The 16,332-nt window shown below is 31.8% G+C and overlaps 1 protein-coding gene across 6 annotated transcripts in view; it reads right to left on the reverse strand.

Annotated features, from left to right (window-relative positions):
• Positions 1–16,332, reverse strand: part of CUL2 (cullin 2) — a 96,560-nt gene that overhangs the window by 40,701 nt on the left and 39,527 nt on the right. For all 6 annotated transcript variants that reach the window (XM_023521120.1, XM_023521119.1, XM_023521118.1 and 3 more), the window contains 2 exons: positions 12,466–12,571; positions 8,780–8,862 (listed from right to left, as the gene is read on the reverse strand). In XM_023521120.1, the coding sequence (XP_023376888.1) occupies positions 8,780–8,862; positions 12,466–12,571 (189 nt within the window). The remainder of the gene's footprint in view (positions 1–8,779; positions 8,863–12,465; positions 12,572–16,332) is intronic.

Consider the following 16,332-nt stretch of genomic DNA (forward strand, 5'->3'; position numbering starts at 1 on the left):
ATCAGCCATAGCAGCCTATGTTGCAGATTGTTCCAAACTCTAAAGGAAGAATTTCATTTTCATTTTAATTTTTATTCATAGTACTTGACACTAGTAAGTTAACTGCAGAATTACTGGATAAAAGAAAAGCAACTTTGAATCCATTTAGCATTTAAAAAGTCAGTGTTTTCAAAAATATCCTTACATCTAAGCAATTCCTTTTACCTGCATTTTAAAATGTATTTTCTTCTCCTGTTATAATTTCATATATCTATTTATAATTTTAAAAACTAAAGTTCTTGCAGAAAATGTACAATAACCACTGTGATTTATGTTTACAATTATTTGTTTGGTTATGTTTACCTTTGTATGTATCACCAAAAATATTAAAATTCTTATAACATACTGACCCATGGAGTTACAATATTTTATTTATTCAAATGATTAACAATTTTAAGTTGTTACCACATTGAACGTCCCAGCTGGCAATTCTACTATATTTTACTATGTTTATAGTATATTTTTAATAACACAAAAGATAGTGAAGTTATATGAAGAGAATTACTTTTATCTTTCCTAGTAAAGTAAAAACACTGAAAAATATGCAGATATACAACATATGGGTTACATCACTTGCTTTTTTCTTCTCTATTTAACAGAAGCACCTTTACTTTTGAATCATCAATTAAATGTTGTGTGTACAGATTTCATGATGCCATGAAAAAAATTTAACAGTTGTTTCACAGACTCTCTTTAAAAAAAAAAATCTACAACCTACATTCCACTTTTAAATCTAGTACTTCATTGAAACAGTTATCTCAAAATGCAGGAAAATGAGATTATCTGATAGTATTTATAAACCTCGAGAAAAGCCACCTTTACAGAATACAGTTAAGCAAAAGGGGTCTGGTCCCAGTTTGTATCTTAAAAGCAGATGAAGCAAAGTCTTTAAACCAAGAGCTCTTCCTTTTCTCCCTTTGCATCACTTTACATTGCTGTCTTGTTATTCTGTGCCCTTTTAGACCTTCTTGTCTTTCATGTAGAGATTCCACACAATTCTACTCATTCCATACAATTCCAACTTTTTCCAAAAGTCATGAAATCCTGAATACAGTTTACTGAGTGTTTCAGCATTCTTGATCTGTAAGAATTTTCACTCGATGGAACATGTTGATTTCACACATACACAAATCCTTCATTTGTCTGACACGTAACTTCACTTTGTTAAAGGTTGAGATAGCCTTCAATTTTCTAAAACCTTCAAAGGTTAACAAAGCATTGGGGAATCTTTATGATCTAGATTTTTCTTACAATAAGAAAATGAAGGACAATTCTATATGTAATTATATGCAATAACTCCTACAGCTGTAGGTGGTTGTATAGCTTAAAATATATACCTTCATATAACCAACATTACATTAAGTACTCATTTTTCTCAGAAGGTATCAACCAAATTAATTCATCTACTGACAAGTCTAAGACTACACAGGTGGTTAAAAAAAAAGACTAACTACAAAATTAACTGAGGTAAGGATTATTTAACCCAAATTGTAGGAAAAGAGCTATCTCATTCACATCACATAACCACCTGTGTGACAGAAGCATTTCAGCTAAAAAGTATGTACTTAAAAAGAATCACAGGGCTCAAAAAGTATAAACTGATACTGGAACAATTTTAAAGTAACAGTATTGAATAAATGTTGAATATCCAAATGCAAACAATGTGCTAAATATTTAGTGTATTTAAGAACTAGAAAAGATACATGTCGGTTCTTTTAGCAACTCTTGCCTATAATGAAAAAAAACCTCTCAGACTACATTAAATAATTTTAGCAATAAGAGAGACCCACCTGAGCAGGAATAAAACCAGCTCTATCTATCGGGAATTGTTAGCACGTAACAGTCTCTCCTCTGTATATATAATCTTCTCTCCACTTCCTCTAATCATTTTCATCTACTTTTCCCAGTGCTCTAGGCAAGTTATCAGTCTCTCATCACAATATTACTACATAATATTATGCTTTATTGTCACCCCATTATGGTATTTTTAAAATTTAAATCTAAGTAGACTTCACATAAAACCATATACTAGAAAATAGAAATTCAGAGCTGAAGGGGGCCTCCAAAGGTCAGCACCTGATCCAATCTCCCTATTTTACAGCTAAGGAATCCAATAAAGTAATGGACTCAGGCAACCTACTATGTTAAGAGGATGAGAATCCCCTGATTTCCAATCTATCTGTTATTCATACAAATGATTTAAAGGCTGTTGCTTAAAATTTTAAAAGAGGCAGGAGTCATGAATCAAGACCTAAAGAATCAAGAAAGAATAAAAATCTCATGAAGGCTGAGAATCATTTTTCTGAATACATCTATGAACACTGTTTCGAAAGTCTGCAATCAGTCCTGGGAAAGTAAAATAGCATAATACCTAATGGTTAGAATGGTTAGAAGAAAACACTCCTCAAGTAGGGAGATCGTTTTATAAACTATATAAATGTCTAATCAATGTACTGTATACTTGAAACTAATAAAATAAAATTTAAAAAAACTTGCTCTTACCCAAAGACCTAATAAACACATTGCAGATTTGAAGAAAAGTAGATATAAGTTAATTGCGCCCATTAGCAACTGTCAAAAGGTTGAGTTGACAAGCTTTACATAAGAACCTGTTTTCAATACTCTTATTTAGTAACTTGATTTACTACAGGGACAGAATCCTTTTAGCATCAAGTGAAAAACAGTTGGCAGCCATATCACAGAAGTATGTAAAGACATTACCTGAGTAATAAATTACTCCACTCTGGTATTTGAAAAACTTGTAATTTTCAATCAATTTTAACTCCATTTTGTTTTTTAATCCTAACTGCTCTCTTAAAATTAAATTTCATTACTTGGAGTAGGAAATACAGGCAGTTTTTCAACTACTGTTTCTTACTGTTATTCTTAAATGTTTATAAAAACTATAATGGAGCTCTAATACAACCCTACAATGTGCCTAGTAAATTATTAATTTCTTTATTTTTTTTAACTGAGATTACCACCTAGAAAAGTTTTTTAAAAAACATAAGGAACTCTATTCACGGTAAAAGAAAGGTACAGTCTCACCGTAGAAACCTTGTCTCAACCTCCTAATCATACACTAATTCTTTAACTCTATAAATGAATGTGAGATTACAGCAAAAAGAATAACTTGATTAAAGATTTTAAAGTCTTTCTTTCCCCAACAATTCTGCACCCATTCTAACTCAATCAAAAAACACTCTTGTCTTCCATAACAAGAAAAGAAAAATAAGAGTGGAATAATAAAAAAGAAAAGAAAGATACAATAGAGAAGATCAATCAAGACCAAAGTTGTTTCTTTAAAAAATCCAACAAAAAAACACCAACTTCTTAAAAAAAAAAAAGTAACAAGAAAAGGAAGATGCAAATAAGCAACATTAAGAACGAAGACATTATTCCAGATGGGGATTAAAAACAAAATACATTAACCCAGTAATCAATGTTAATATCACAAGTAAAAAAGTCATGTTGATATCCTTTAGTCCCAGAAATTATGATGAGGGCACATTATTTTATGGCATTCTTCCCCAAAATCCATTTTCTGAGTCTAAGCATGAGAAAACATCAGACAAACCTAAACTGAGAGACATTCTACAAAATACTTGGCCACTGCTCTTTTTAAAAAGTGTTAAGGTCACTAAGGACAAGGAAGAACTTAAAAATTCTCAGAGTAGAGAAGACAAGAGAGACATGACAGCTACATGCAGTGTGGAGACTTGGATTGGATCTTGGGACAGAATAAGGACATCAGCCAAAAAACACAAAATGCAAATAGTCTGTAGTTCAGTTAACAATACTGTTCACAAACATCCCATGGGTTGTAAGATGGTGACAACAGTAGGGATATAGGGTAAAAGGTATACAGGAACTTTCTGTGCTAGCTCTGCAATTCTTCTGTAAATCTAAAATTACTTCAAATAAAAAGTTTTCTGAAGACTGACAACAGCAACTTTTCAACAATTTTGAGAAGATAATTCACAAATGACTTAAGAAGAGGAAATACAAAAATTAGACTAGTTTTAAGACTATTGAAAAAACTACAGCAGTGTTAAAAATCTTATTTAAAAAAATCTTACAAAGAAGCCCTAAACCCAGATGGTTTTGCAGGGAATTTTACTAAACACTCAAGAAATTGATCATCCAAATTTCATACAAACTCTTTTATTCAAAAGAAAAAGAGGAAATACCCCATAATACACCCTACAAGGATGAGCCTGATATCAAACCCAAAGACACTGTGAGAAAGAATAACAGGCCCACTCCAATCATGAATATAGATGCAAAATAATAAATCAAATACCAGCAAATGTAACGATGTATAAAAATAATAATAGACCAAAATCAACCTGGGTTTATCCCAGTTATATAAGGATAATTTTATATTAGAAAACCCATAAATGTAATTCATATTGACAGAATAGAAAAAAACATATAATCATTCAATAGAAATATAAAAGTCATTTTATAAAATTCAACACCAATTCCAAATAATTTCAGCATTCTGATAAAAGTACCTATTAAAAATTTAGAGAAATCATCATCTTAAATGGGGCAATGTTATACATGTAACCTTTAAAATCAAGAGTAAAACAAAGATGCTCGTTATCCATCACTTCCCTTCAGCATTGTTTTGGAGGTCCTAGCCAATGATGTGTGTATGCATGCAGACACGTGTGCACATGTGCACACATACACAGGAAAGGAGGAAACAAAACTATCATTTTTTTACAGATTATGATAGCTTGATAGAAAACATAAAAATATGTGGAAATTATTAGAAATAATAGAATTTAACAAGGTGGCTGAATATAAAATTTATATACAAGTCAGTTATATTTCTATATACTAGCAGAAAACAAATAAAACAGGTGATTATATAGAACAAATTTTTTGTAATAATATCAAAGAATACCAAATATCTCAAAATAAATCTAACAAAAAGACTGCTAGACCTTTACAGATGAAGTTACAAAAGCTTATTAGAAGATATTAAAGAAGGAATAATAGACAAGACATACTATGTTCATGGATAGGAAGATTTAATATGGTTAAGATGTAAATTCTCTCCAAACTGACTTATAAATTCAATTCCATTTCAATCCAACATGAAAAAAAATTTTAAGACAACTTATAATCACCTCTTAAAAAGGTGATTAGAAGATGTACATGCAAAAAAGGCAAAAGAGCAGCAAAAACACTGGCTTATATAGTGCAAACTTGACTTACCAGACACCAAGACTTATTAAGCTATAATAATAAACACAGTGAAGTACTGGCACAAACAGGTAGACTAACAAATGGAACAGAAGAGAGCCATAGCCACACTTGTAGAAAACTTTGGTATCTATTTGATGTCAAAACAGTGGGGAAGGTAGGAAGAGTTAAAAATATGGAGCTGCTGAAGTCACAAAATTTTTTTCCATTTGTCATTTAACTCTTGTTGTTGTTTATGAGGTTTATATGGAAACAGAAAGAAGATGCTTAAATCATGACTGTCTTGCTGTTGAGTTCATTTCAAAATGAATAAAAACTTTACCAAGTATTTTTAAATAAGGAGGCGTCACGGCTCCATCATCTTCCTAAAGGAATATAAAGACTCCCCCCCAAAAATGAAAACCACTGTACTTAAATAAATATTAAAATACAACCAAACTATTATCAGTAGTTACTTATGAGGAGAGAAAAGGAAGTCTTAGGTAAAAGGAAAAGTCCCATTTTATGCACTATTTAAACTTTTAACAACTATTTTTTAATTGTGAAATAATTACAAACTCACAGGAAGTTGCAAAAATAATGTAAAGCAGTCCTGTATACCCTCCACCCAGCTTTCTCCAGTGGCATCATCCCATATAACTATGACACAATATTAAAATAAGGAAATTAACATTGGTAAAATCTATAGATCATACTCAGATTTCACCAGTTTTTATATACAATCATTTGTGTACGTTTGTGTGTGTGTGGTTCTATGCAGTTTTATCACATCCAGATTCATGTTAACGCCAATATATTCAAGACATAAAACTACGTTATTACTGGCTCATGCCAATCATTAATCTATTCTAACTTTTAAGAACATGTTTTCAAGTATTCTTAATATTTATATAGTAAAATGAGTCAAAGGGATCTTTTAACAATAGAAGCTTTATAGAAGTGAAGAGAAAATTATTTAGCATAGAACAATACTTCATAAATGGTAGTGTGGACTGGATGCATAAATATCTGGGGAGCTTTGTAAAAATAGACATTACTACTCTCCCTGGAGTATGCTTCAGTGGATATAGGTGAGGACCCAGATATATAGGCTTTCGAAAAGCCCCCCAAACATGTGTACATGTATGTATCTGTGCATATTTTAAATCCTTAATAGTGATTTCCTGTAAATAACAGAACTGAAGGTATTGGGGGGAAACTAAAAGGTTTTTTATTTTTCTCTTTTAACCTTCTATACATTTTCAATTTTCTATAATTAGCAAAATATATTACTTTTATTTTTTTTTTTTATGGAAAGATACACTTTTAAACATTCCCTGCATAAGCTTGAATTTCAGAGGCCAGATTTGAGAAACCACTAGTACACAGTAATGTTCTTTACACATTTTTAGAGATTACCTAGGAACCCAGGGATAAATATGGGGAAAGGAAATCCTAATAGAAATCAAATTTGCAATACTCTCTGCTAGATCTGAAAAGATTTTATTCGGTAAGTGTGGTAGAGCTCTTTCCACAAAGAAGTTGTAAGTACAATTATAAAATATTTCCTTGTTAGTAGCAGTAGCATGAGATACTACAAACTATTTTTAAGAATACATAACATATGGGTAAGACCACAGACTTATAAGGACCAAAATGATTTAAGTTCTAATTCTCATTCTGCCAAGTACTAGTTATGTCACATGAGTAACTTGATTACACTCTCAAGCCTCATTTTCCCCATTTGTAAAATAAGCCTATGATAATATTCTGCATCATATGCTGTTATAAGGATCAGATAAGATTACAAATAGGGAGTATCTACCACAGTCACTCCTCCATGTAACGAAAGTTATGACATCTAGCTATATTAGCTCAGATGACAGTAAACAGATGTTAAAGCAATGCAGCGGAAAGACCCACACTAGAAGTTTAAAGACATAGAGTCTCTTTCCTTAGCTATATCAAGTTCCATAAATCATTTCTTCCTTGTTGATGTTCAATTTACTTACTTATAAATAAAATTTGCTGTACCTCCTTAAGATCAAATAAAGAAATATGTGTGAAAACGCTAGAACACTCAAAGTATTATAAAACTAAAATGTGTTCATCATTAAGCTGAAGTACTAGAGCTAGGAGTGGAAGAAATATTCTGTGGACTGAAAAGATAGACATAATGGATTTAGAGTTAGAAAAACCCAGATTTGAATCCTTGGAATTAAGAAGACAGGGGTAGGAGTCAGGTCAGCCTTGTTAGAGTACCAGCACTGACTTCTTTATTTGTAAAATGGTAAGTAGTACCAATCTCTCAGGGTTGTGAGGATTAAATAAGATAATGCATGTAAAGCTCTCAGAACGCTGCTTGGCACGTAGTTCCCATATTTAGTTTTTATTATTATTAAGCCTTAGTTTCTTTAGCTGGAAAATGTGGGATAATGCCTACCTAACAGACATGAAAAATATCAATCAGTAAAGCGTGTCAAACAATACTTTAATGGAAGCTGATTATAACAACAAAACTAAAACAATTTGGCCTATATCTTTGACCACATATCTGTCATTTCCAGAATTAATATACTATAGTTCTATTATTTTTCTTATACAGTTAGATTTTAATTTTTCATCAAATTCATTTTTAACAAGCTAACAATCACACTTGTTACTAATTGCTACCATTTACTTTATATTTGGTATTAACATTAAATATTAAAATATTCTCTTATCCTCTTTTGTGGCTTTTTTTTTTTTAACCCCTTATCTCCTACTAGGAGCTCCATAGTAAAGACAATGCTTTGCCTTTTTTCCTCACAGAAAAATCTCCATATTTGGGTCTTCTTAAAGAAAGCAGATTCAGATGGAGTGGTCACTATCACACTGCAATTCACTGCTCTCGGTAATCCCTTTAACATCAGTTCCAGAAACCTGAAATTTACTGTACACATATCTGCATGACTGACTTTTAGTGCTCTTGATTCCCCAAAGCCGATTTAGTGCTTTTGATTCTCCAGTATTTAGTAAGAATCTTTTAGGCCAGAGCTAACCCAAGGATATTCTATTCTGGACTCCACAGGAAAGTACGCTCAAACTCTGTCCCAAACTCTGTTCACACAGCTCTTAAGTAGTCAACCACTGTAAGCCATGAGTAGAGTAGGAAGACATTTTCCCAAAAATTTACCTCACAATAGGCAAGTTAATGATTTAATATTGGGGCTAAGAATTAACTACCTAACTAGAATAATCTGCTTTCTAGAATAGGTTATCTTCATCAGGATTTAAACTAAGAGAATATGTTCAAACAACTAGCACTGCCTGGAAGGTCCAAGAGCTTTCAGCACTCAAAAACAAGTCACTTCCTTCAGTGACTTATTTATTAAGTGTGTTTAGGCTATAAATAAAGACCAAAGACCTGCCCAAAATAATTATAAAACAAATTTTAAATATTGTTATTAAGATGGAAAATGAAACTCATTATAGTAAAATAAGGCCAAGTCCACTCAACAGCCAAGCAAATTAGAATTGATTCAAGGTAAATGTCGCAACTCACTTTTTGATTTCTCGGAGCAGCATTCGGATAAGGATGGTCTGAAGTGGTTCAACCATCAATTTCCTCCACATATCCAATGCTAGCTGCCAGGAAAAAATAAAAATCATTAAGGCTGAATTACTCAGTATTTGATTTGAACATTTGTTTAAGACATTTTTAAAAATACCCATCAAAAGACATATTTATAACTATTATTTTGAAATTCAAATGAAAATTGAATAAACATAAGGAAAATTAATTTCTAATTTAAAATGTCAGTAACCATCATATCTGACTTGTACAAAAACAGAATTAAGGTTTTCTGTTTAGTTGATTTTTATAAAACTTTATTTGATTATTAAATGTCCAGTATTATGGAGCGGCTATAGGTGCCGAGACTGTAACATGAACAAAGGAGTTATGTTGAATAAAACAGATGTAATTTGGCTATCAGTTGATTTTTAAATTATAAAGCCTTTCATACAAACATAAAAGGGTAAGCCAATTTAAAGAATAATGAAATAAAACACCCCGTATTCTCTACCTTATTTAGGAAATACAACCTCACAGTCGCCTCTGTTCTAAATGTCCTCCTTTTCCCTCAGAGGTTTTTGCTATCCTGAATTTTTGTTAAATCATTCCCTTATAATTCTACCAAATGTTTAAGTATCCCCGTATGATATTTTTGAAGTTGGCCATTTCTGACCTTGATAACACAATCACATTGTATACTTTTCAATATACGATTTTAAAAATTTTAACTGCTATTAAAATCCATCAAAATGGAAAGATATAACTATTGTTTTGTATGAACATTACTATATAGCATCTTACTGTATAAATACATCATGATTTGTTTTTCCTTCCTACTGCTGATGACGTTTGTGATTCCAGATTTTTGCTACCAAGAAAAAGGCTAATTCATGTATACATATAGATATCTATATCTATATCTATTATCTATATCTACATCTATATCTATATCTATCTTCTGGTAAACATGAGTATGAAATTCCCTGACATACACCTATGAGTAGAGATGCTGGGCTATAGGGTTAGGCATACATTCAGCTTTATTAAATAAAGCCAAATGGTTTTCCAATTTACACTCACACAAGCAATGGACGAGAGCTCCTATTAAATGACCTTAACAAGTGGTACTGCCAGGCATTAGTTAAATTTTGCCAATCTGTTGGATATAAAATGGCATTTTCTTGAATAAAACTGGGTATCTTTATATAATTTTATGGTGCATCTCAGTTTTTTTTCTTGTAAAATTCATCTCTTTTGCCCATTATTCTGTTAATGTTTGTCTTGTTCTTAATGAAATCAAGAAGTCCTTTATATATTGTAGAAAAGAATTCCTTGACAGTTGTATATATTTTAGTCTGTCATAGTTTGTGACTTTTGAGTTTCTTTACAGTGTTTTTTTTTTTTAGTAAAAATATATTAATTTTTAACATACTCAAATTTATCAACTTTTTCCTTTATCATTTATATATTTTGTCTTTTAAGAACTCCTTCCCTACCCTAAATATGGATATGTGTGCGCCTACATTGCCTTCCAAAAGTTTTCAAGTTTTGCCTTTTAACATTTAAGGCTTTAAACTCCAATACATTTTTCCCATATAGAGTACAAATTATTCCAGTATCAAAACCTATTTGTTCCTCTGTTTCCAACTGAACTATATCCACATGGGCGTATCCACATGGGCATAAGTCTGTTTTTAGCATCTCTATTCTGTTTTCCTGGGGTAACTCTATTCTGATTCATTGGTAATTCCATTTCAAATAAGAAAAAGCATCTGTCTTCTTACAAGGAACATCCTTCAAGTTTGCCTTCTTTTTTTTCTTTTTAAATAACATGAACAGGGGAAAAAAAGAAGGCAATTATAAGAAAGTGGGATCTTATGGCTGTGGTGGAAACACAAACTGGTAAGGCCCTTTGAAAAGTAAGTTGGCAGAGCAATCAAAATTCAGGATGTACTTTGACCCGGAAAATCAACTTCCAGATACCCCACTCTATGAAAATTTCTCCTCGCATACAGAGAGATAAATACATAAATGTAACTCCATGAGTGTAAGATTTTTGTTTACTTTGTTCACGACTGTATTCCCAGAATATAGAACAGAGCCTGGCAACCAAAGAGGTTCAAAAAATATTTAATAAATGAACAATAATGTTCGCTGTAGTGAGAAAAATGCAAAATAACAAAAAACTGAAAACTAAGGGGAATAGTTTAATAATTATTGTTAATATCCCTAACATAGAATATTAAGTTCTTACAAAAAATAAACTTAATGAAAAGAACTCCTAGACACATCAACAAACAAAAAGCAAGAAATACAAGTTAGAAGATTTTAAATATGATATGACCCCATTAATGTTTAAAAAAATAAAATCAAAGCCATTATGTATGAATGTATGTATATTTATATACAAATGAACAGGTAAAATTCGGGAAAGATATAAACCAATTGTTTATAGTGATTTCTTCTGGGAGCAAGCTTGATGGCGTTGGTGATAAGGGACAATATTCACTTACAATCCTACTAACTAAAGCAATCACTGTTAAGATTTTGGTATTTCCCACTGATCTGTTTCTCTATGGCCTTTTTCTCCCCTACAGTTTTATTCCTATTACATATATAATGTTGAGCCCAGTTTTCTTTGTTAAAGTTTCTATAAACTCTTTTCTACTACTAATTTATTCATTTGCCTACCTTTATTAACAAAATCCTACTGGATATATTCTATGTATGATTTTTATTGTTGGCTATTAGAAATTTAAATTGTTCACTCATTAGTTATCCTTATTAACAATGCCTGCAAGGAATACATTTAAACTTTTTTCCACCAAACTTATTATTTTCACAGTACAAATTACTAGACCTGGTTACCTATTAATAGGTATTGAACATTTTAAAGTTTACTGAAAGGCACTGAAAAAATTTCTTTCTAAAAGGAGTATTCTAATTTTAATTTCTACTAATGCTTCATCTTAGCTGTTTATTTCCTTCATCAACACTTATCACAATTTAACATTAATTTATTTACTTATTTGGCATCTGCTTCTCCATGAGGACAGGGACTTTATGTCTGTTCACCACTGTTTCCTCAGTGTCTGGCTACTCAATAAATATGTATTACATAAATAAACAAACATCATACTAGAGTTATTTCTTTCACAATCAGTATATGTACTATATAATTTTCCACATTTAAGTTTACACTGTACCTCAAGAATTTAAGTGAATTAAATGAACTTCACACTTTGTTTTACTCTGAATTTCATTACTTTTTAGTTAAAATAATTTGTTATATCCATAAATTTGTCTTTACTCTCTTTTAGGCTCTCTTTTAAGTCCATGTCCTTTGCACTCTTTAACTAAAAGAGTCTAAACATTTTCTAAATACTTTTTATGAGCTTTGTCACACAGCATAACTATTAACCTTCTATCATTCTTTCATCTGTTGTTAATTTAATTATTAGAATAATATCCATCACATCTTTTCTGTTCTCATTTCTCCGAACAATTCTTAGGAAATCGTTACAGTATTTTACTTACTTAACCTTTAAGATGTTTAAAATCTTGACAATTATGAGACAGTCAACTCAGTGTCCTTAAAAAAAGGACAGTGAATCACATTACCTAAATAAATAAAAATATTTTTATGTTTGCCAGTAATTTAAAGAATTTCCTACCTCTCCTATTTCCATAAGTGGTTCATTCATATCTACACCACCATAGCCATACTGAAGGTCAGCTTCTGTCAATTTATTCTTTTTAATAAATTGGGTGTTGAGATACCTGAAAAACAAATGTAAATCACTGAACACTATGTCAACATTAACAGGAAAACAAATAACTTGCAACTTTAGAACAATAATGTTAGGGTTATAAATCAACTACTGAATAGTTCAGTAATATATCCCCAAAATTTGTAGAAATTAAAAATACAATAAAAGATTAAAATTATCAGCCCAACACTCTGTGCAAGGCCCTAATAGAGAAAGAATATAACCTCTAGAGAAGCGGAAAAAAACCTATTACCCCAGTTTCATTTGAAAAAATCTCAAGGGTTCTGCTATAAAAATTCCAGTACTGTTACAGCCCGACAGCTCCTATCCAAGATTCAGGTCTCCTACAGTTGCATTTAAACAAATGAACATTCCCAGATTCTTCTTGATAAATCAAGATAAGTTCACTTTGCAAAGTATTAAACAGAAAATGGTTAAAATATCAAAATCAGGTCAGTTCTCTAATTTATATTTCTTAACCAGGAAAAAACGTAACTTTCCATTTTTAAACAAACAAAAAAAAATCACAATCAGTAGGTTAAAAAAATGGAATTGATTATTACAGACAGTAAGAATTATGGGAAAAAATGACAGATTTAAGATCACTTTATTTACCAGAGGAAAACAGCTTTATAAAGAAAATGTTTCAATATATTCTAAGACTAATAACTGTGATGAACTCTTAAGAATTACTGAGATGAATACTGAGTTCTAAATTTAAATAATATGTGTAGAAAGAGCCTGTAATATTCAAGTACTCAATTTTTACCATCCCAGATTTCACTATAATGCCTTTAATGCTCACCACCTAAAATTATTCACTTAAAAGGTTCTGCCAATGTGTAAATAGCTATTAACAATACAATTATTTAGGCAACAACTACAAAATGTCATATCAAAATACGTGCTTTCTGATGTTCACTGCATCAAAATGAAAGGTCCACTTAATATTTACAAACTGAAACTGAAAGTAACGACAACAAGAATTTCAACTAAATAATTCCACCAACAAGTCTAAGAGATGAAAAATATAATTCCTAGAATTAACTCCAAAGCAGCAAATGCACAACCATTTACACAAGTTCCACTCCCACATTCAAGACTCTAGACTCCAAGGCTTACAACCTGGGTGCTCCACTGACACTTAGCCTCCTCTGCCCATAGGCTACGAAGTCATATTATTATTTTTTCTTCAAAATGTCAATTAACCTTTCCTTCTATTCTAACTGTAACTCTAATAATTTCATGCTGGGTTTCCAACCATGCCTTTCAGCTAAGGAAAGGAGAATACGATTAAGAGACAGAAGAAAAAGCTAGAGAGAGAACGGCTTCCTCACTTGAAATAGAACATGTGGGATAGGGCCTGAAATGCCCTATACCAGATATTTGGCCTCTGTCATTCAAGGTCCAGTTCAAACACACCTCTCTCAAGCCTCACCTGACCCCAATGCAAATTAACATTAACTTCCCACTCTGAGTGAATAACTATCTAATACGTGGACTTTTGTTTTTTTTTTTCCCACAGTACTTGCTTCTATGTGAAATAATCCCATTCTGTTATGTGTTTACGTCTCCTCTCTAGAATAGAAAGTCTACAAGCAAGGACTTTGTCTTGCATCCAGAACAGTGGCAGGCAGATATGAAGTCTTCAAAAACTACTTTTTCGATGAATTACTGAATAAATAAATAGGTAACATTCCAGACAACAGGGATAACAACACAAACTTGGAAAAGCAGCCTGGAGCCAGGTCATGAAAGCCAGGAATGCCAAGAAATAAAAGTAATCACTAATATTTATTGAGTTCATATGTCTAAGACATAGCCCTAAACATTTTATATAGCTGAATAGCACGAGGTAGATATATATGTGGTATTATTACAATCCTCATTTTATATATACAAAAATTGTAGCTTACAGGGTTTAAAGAACTTGCCAGAGGTCAATCTGCTAGCAAGTGGCAGAGCTGGCACAGAAACTCCCACTCTTTCATTCAACAAGTATTGTCTGAGTGTGTACTTTATGGCAGGTACTATGCAAGGCACTGGGGACAGAAAGATAAAAAACAAAATTGTGGTCTCCGCCCACACAGAGCTTGCACATCTGGTAGGATACACAAACACAAACAAATGTAATATTTCGACTACAAAGTGTGCTCCCTGAGTAGAGGCAGCTTAACTGTTTTATGTGTCTTCCTATATAAATCCTTTGCTCCAAACCAGTTTCTTTTTTGGACAGTGGTATATGGCCACCCCAGTAATCTCAAACACTTATCTCATCCTTCCGGTTTACCTCTTTTAATCTTCATGTCCTCCTAAACTGTTCATCATCTCCTCCATGACTTTCTTTTTCACTTCCAATGCCATTTGCCTACCCGCTAATTGAATCGTGTGCAACGCTCTCGTGATTAATTTCTATTTCCAGTTTGTGGCATCTCCAATTCATCTAAAAATTCTGCCTTCAGGATGTCACTCCCCTATTTAGAATCCTACAATAGCTCCCTCATACCTACGTAGTAAGTGTAAACTTCTCAAAATAGTGCTTTTTTAACTCTGAAGAAGTAGCTGCTACATCTGCAGAGGTCTGAATTCACTGATCTCCTCCAAAGATCCATACGTATATTTCTAAGCCAGTACACTGTTTTAGTGAAGCTTCCTATGTTAATATCTAATAGGAAAACTCACTATTCTCTCTGTCTCGGAATAAAACTTTAACTTAGATTAAATATATCTTTATTCCAGATTTCCACTCGAGAGTATAAGCTTGAGAGACAAGCTTTTGAAATAATTTAAAGATAGAATTTAAAACGTAAGTAGTGCAATTTTTTATTTTTCATTCTTAACTTCTAAATCACTGTAGTATTTTACAACCAAAATTATTAACCATACGTCGGTTTTTAAATAAAGACATATGTTCTAGGAAACTAAAAGAAAAATCACTTCCGGTAATTTCTTAATATAGTTTATACTCTACCACACAGGTAGACTGTTCTGCTCAGGTATAATGCAGTAGTTCATGTTCTTACAATTTATTCTGTCAACAAAGTAGTTAATAAGTATTCTTTGCTTTTCTGGAGTTTGAGCAGTAACATAATAATAGTATTTGGCAAGAATTAATAGTGTAAGGTAACTCTGAAGCCTCTAAGAAATCAGGCTTTTCAATCTATCTTAGAAAATTCCATTATAAGAATTGTTCTCATGCTAATTCCTACAGGATTTCGAGAAGTGTTATTTCGCAAGCTAATACCTTAAATATTCCACTCAAGGGCCAGCAGGGTCTAAACAGATATGTAGTACTAGGAAAGGTGGGGCAGAAATGTTGTTATTTTTCTTTAAAATCAGAATAACAACTTTAAAATGTTGTTATTTTTCTTTAAGTTACCAATGTGAATCAAACAGGAGTAAAGAAGGGGCTAGATAGTGATCAAATTTGCATTTTAGAAAAGATAACATGAAAAGTTTACCAAATAGAATAAGGTAGAAGTGAAAATGGAAGCTGATTATAGAAACTTTATCATTAACAGTCCTAGTAAGAAATGATAAAAAGCTTGGACTATAAGCTGAGTGACCTTGAGCAAAGTCATTTAACCTCTCTGACTCAGTTTCCTCACATAAAAATGGAAATACCAACTAGCTCATATAATTTAATATACACACACACTTGTGTATATCATATATATTGCAACTTGTAATAAAAGCTCATTAATGTACTAATTTAATAGTTTTCATTTAAATAGCATTAAATAACATAAAGTTGATTTTGGTAAACAGATG

Source organism: Pteropus vampyrus, unplaced genomic scaffold (genome assembly GCF_000151845.1).
Source record: "Pteropus vampyrus isolate Shadow unplaced genomic scaffold, Pvam_2.0 Scaffold294, whole genome shotgun sequence".
NCBI classification, from domain to species: domain Eukaryota; kingdom Metazoa; phylum Chordata; class Mammalia; order Chiroptera; family Pteropodidae; genus Pteropus; species Pteropus vampyrus.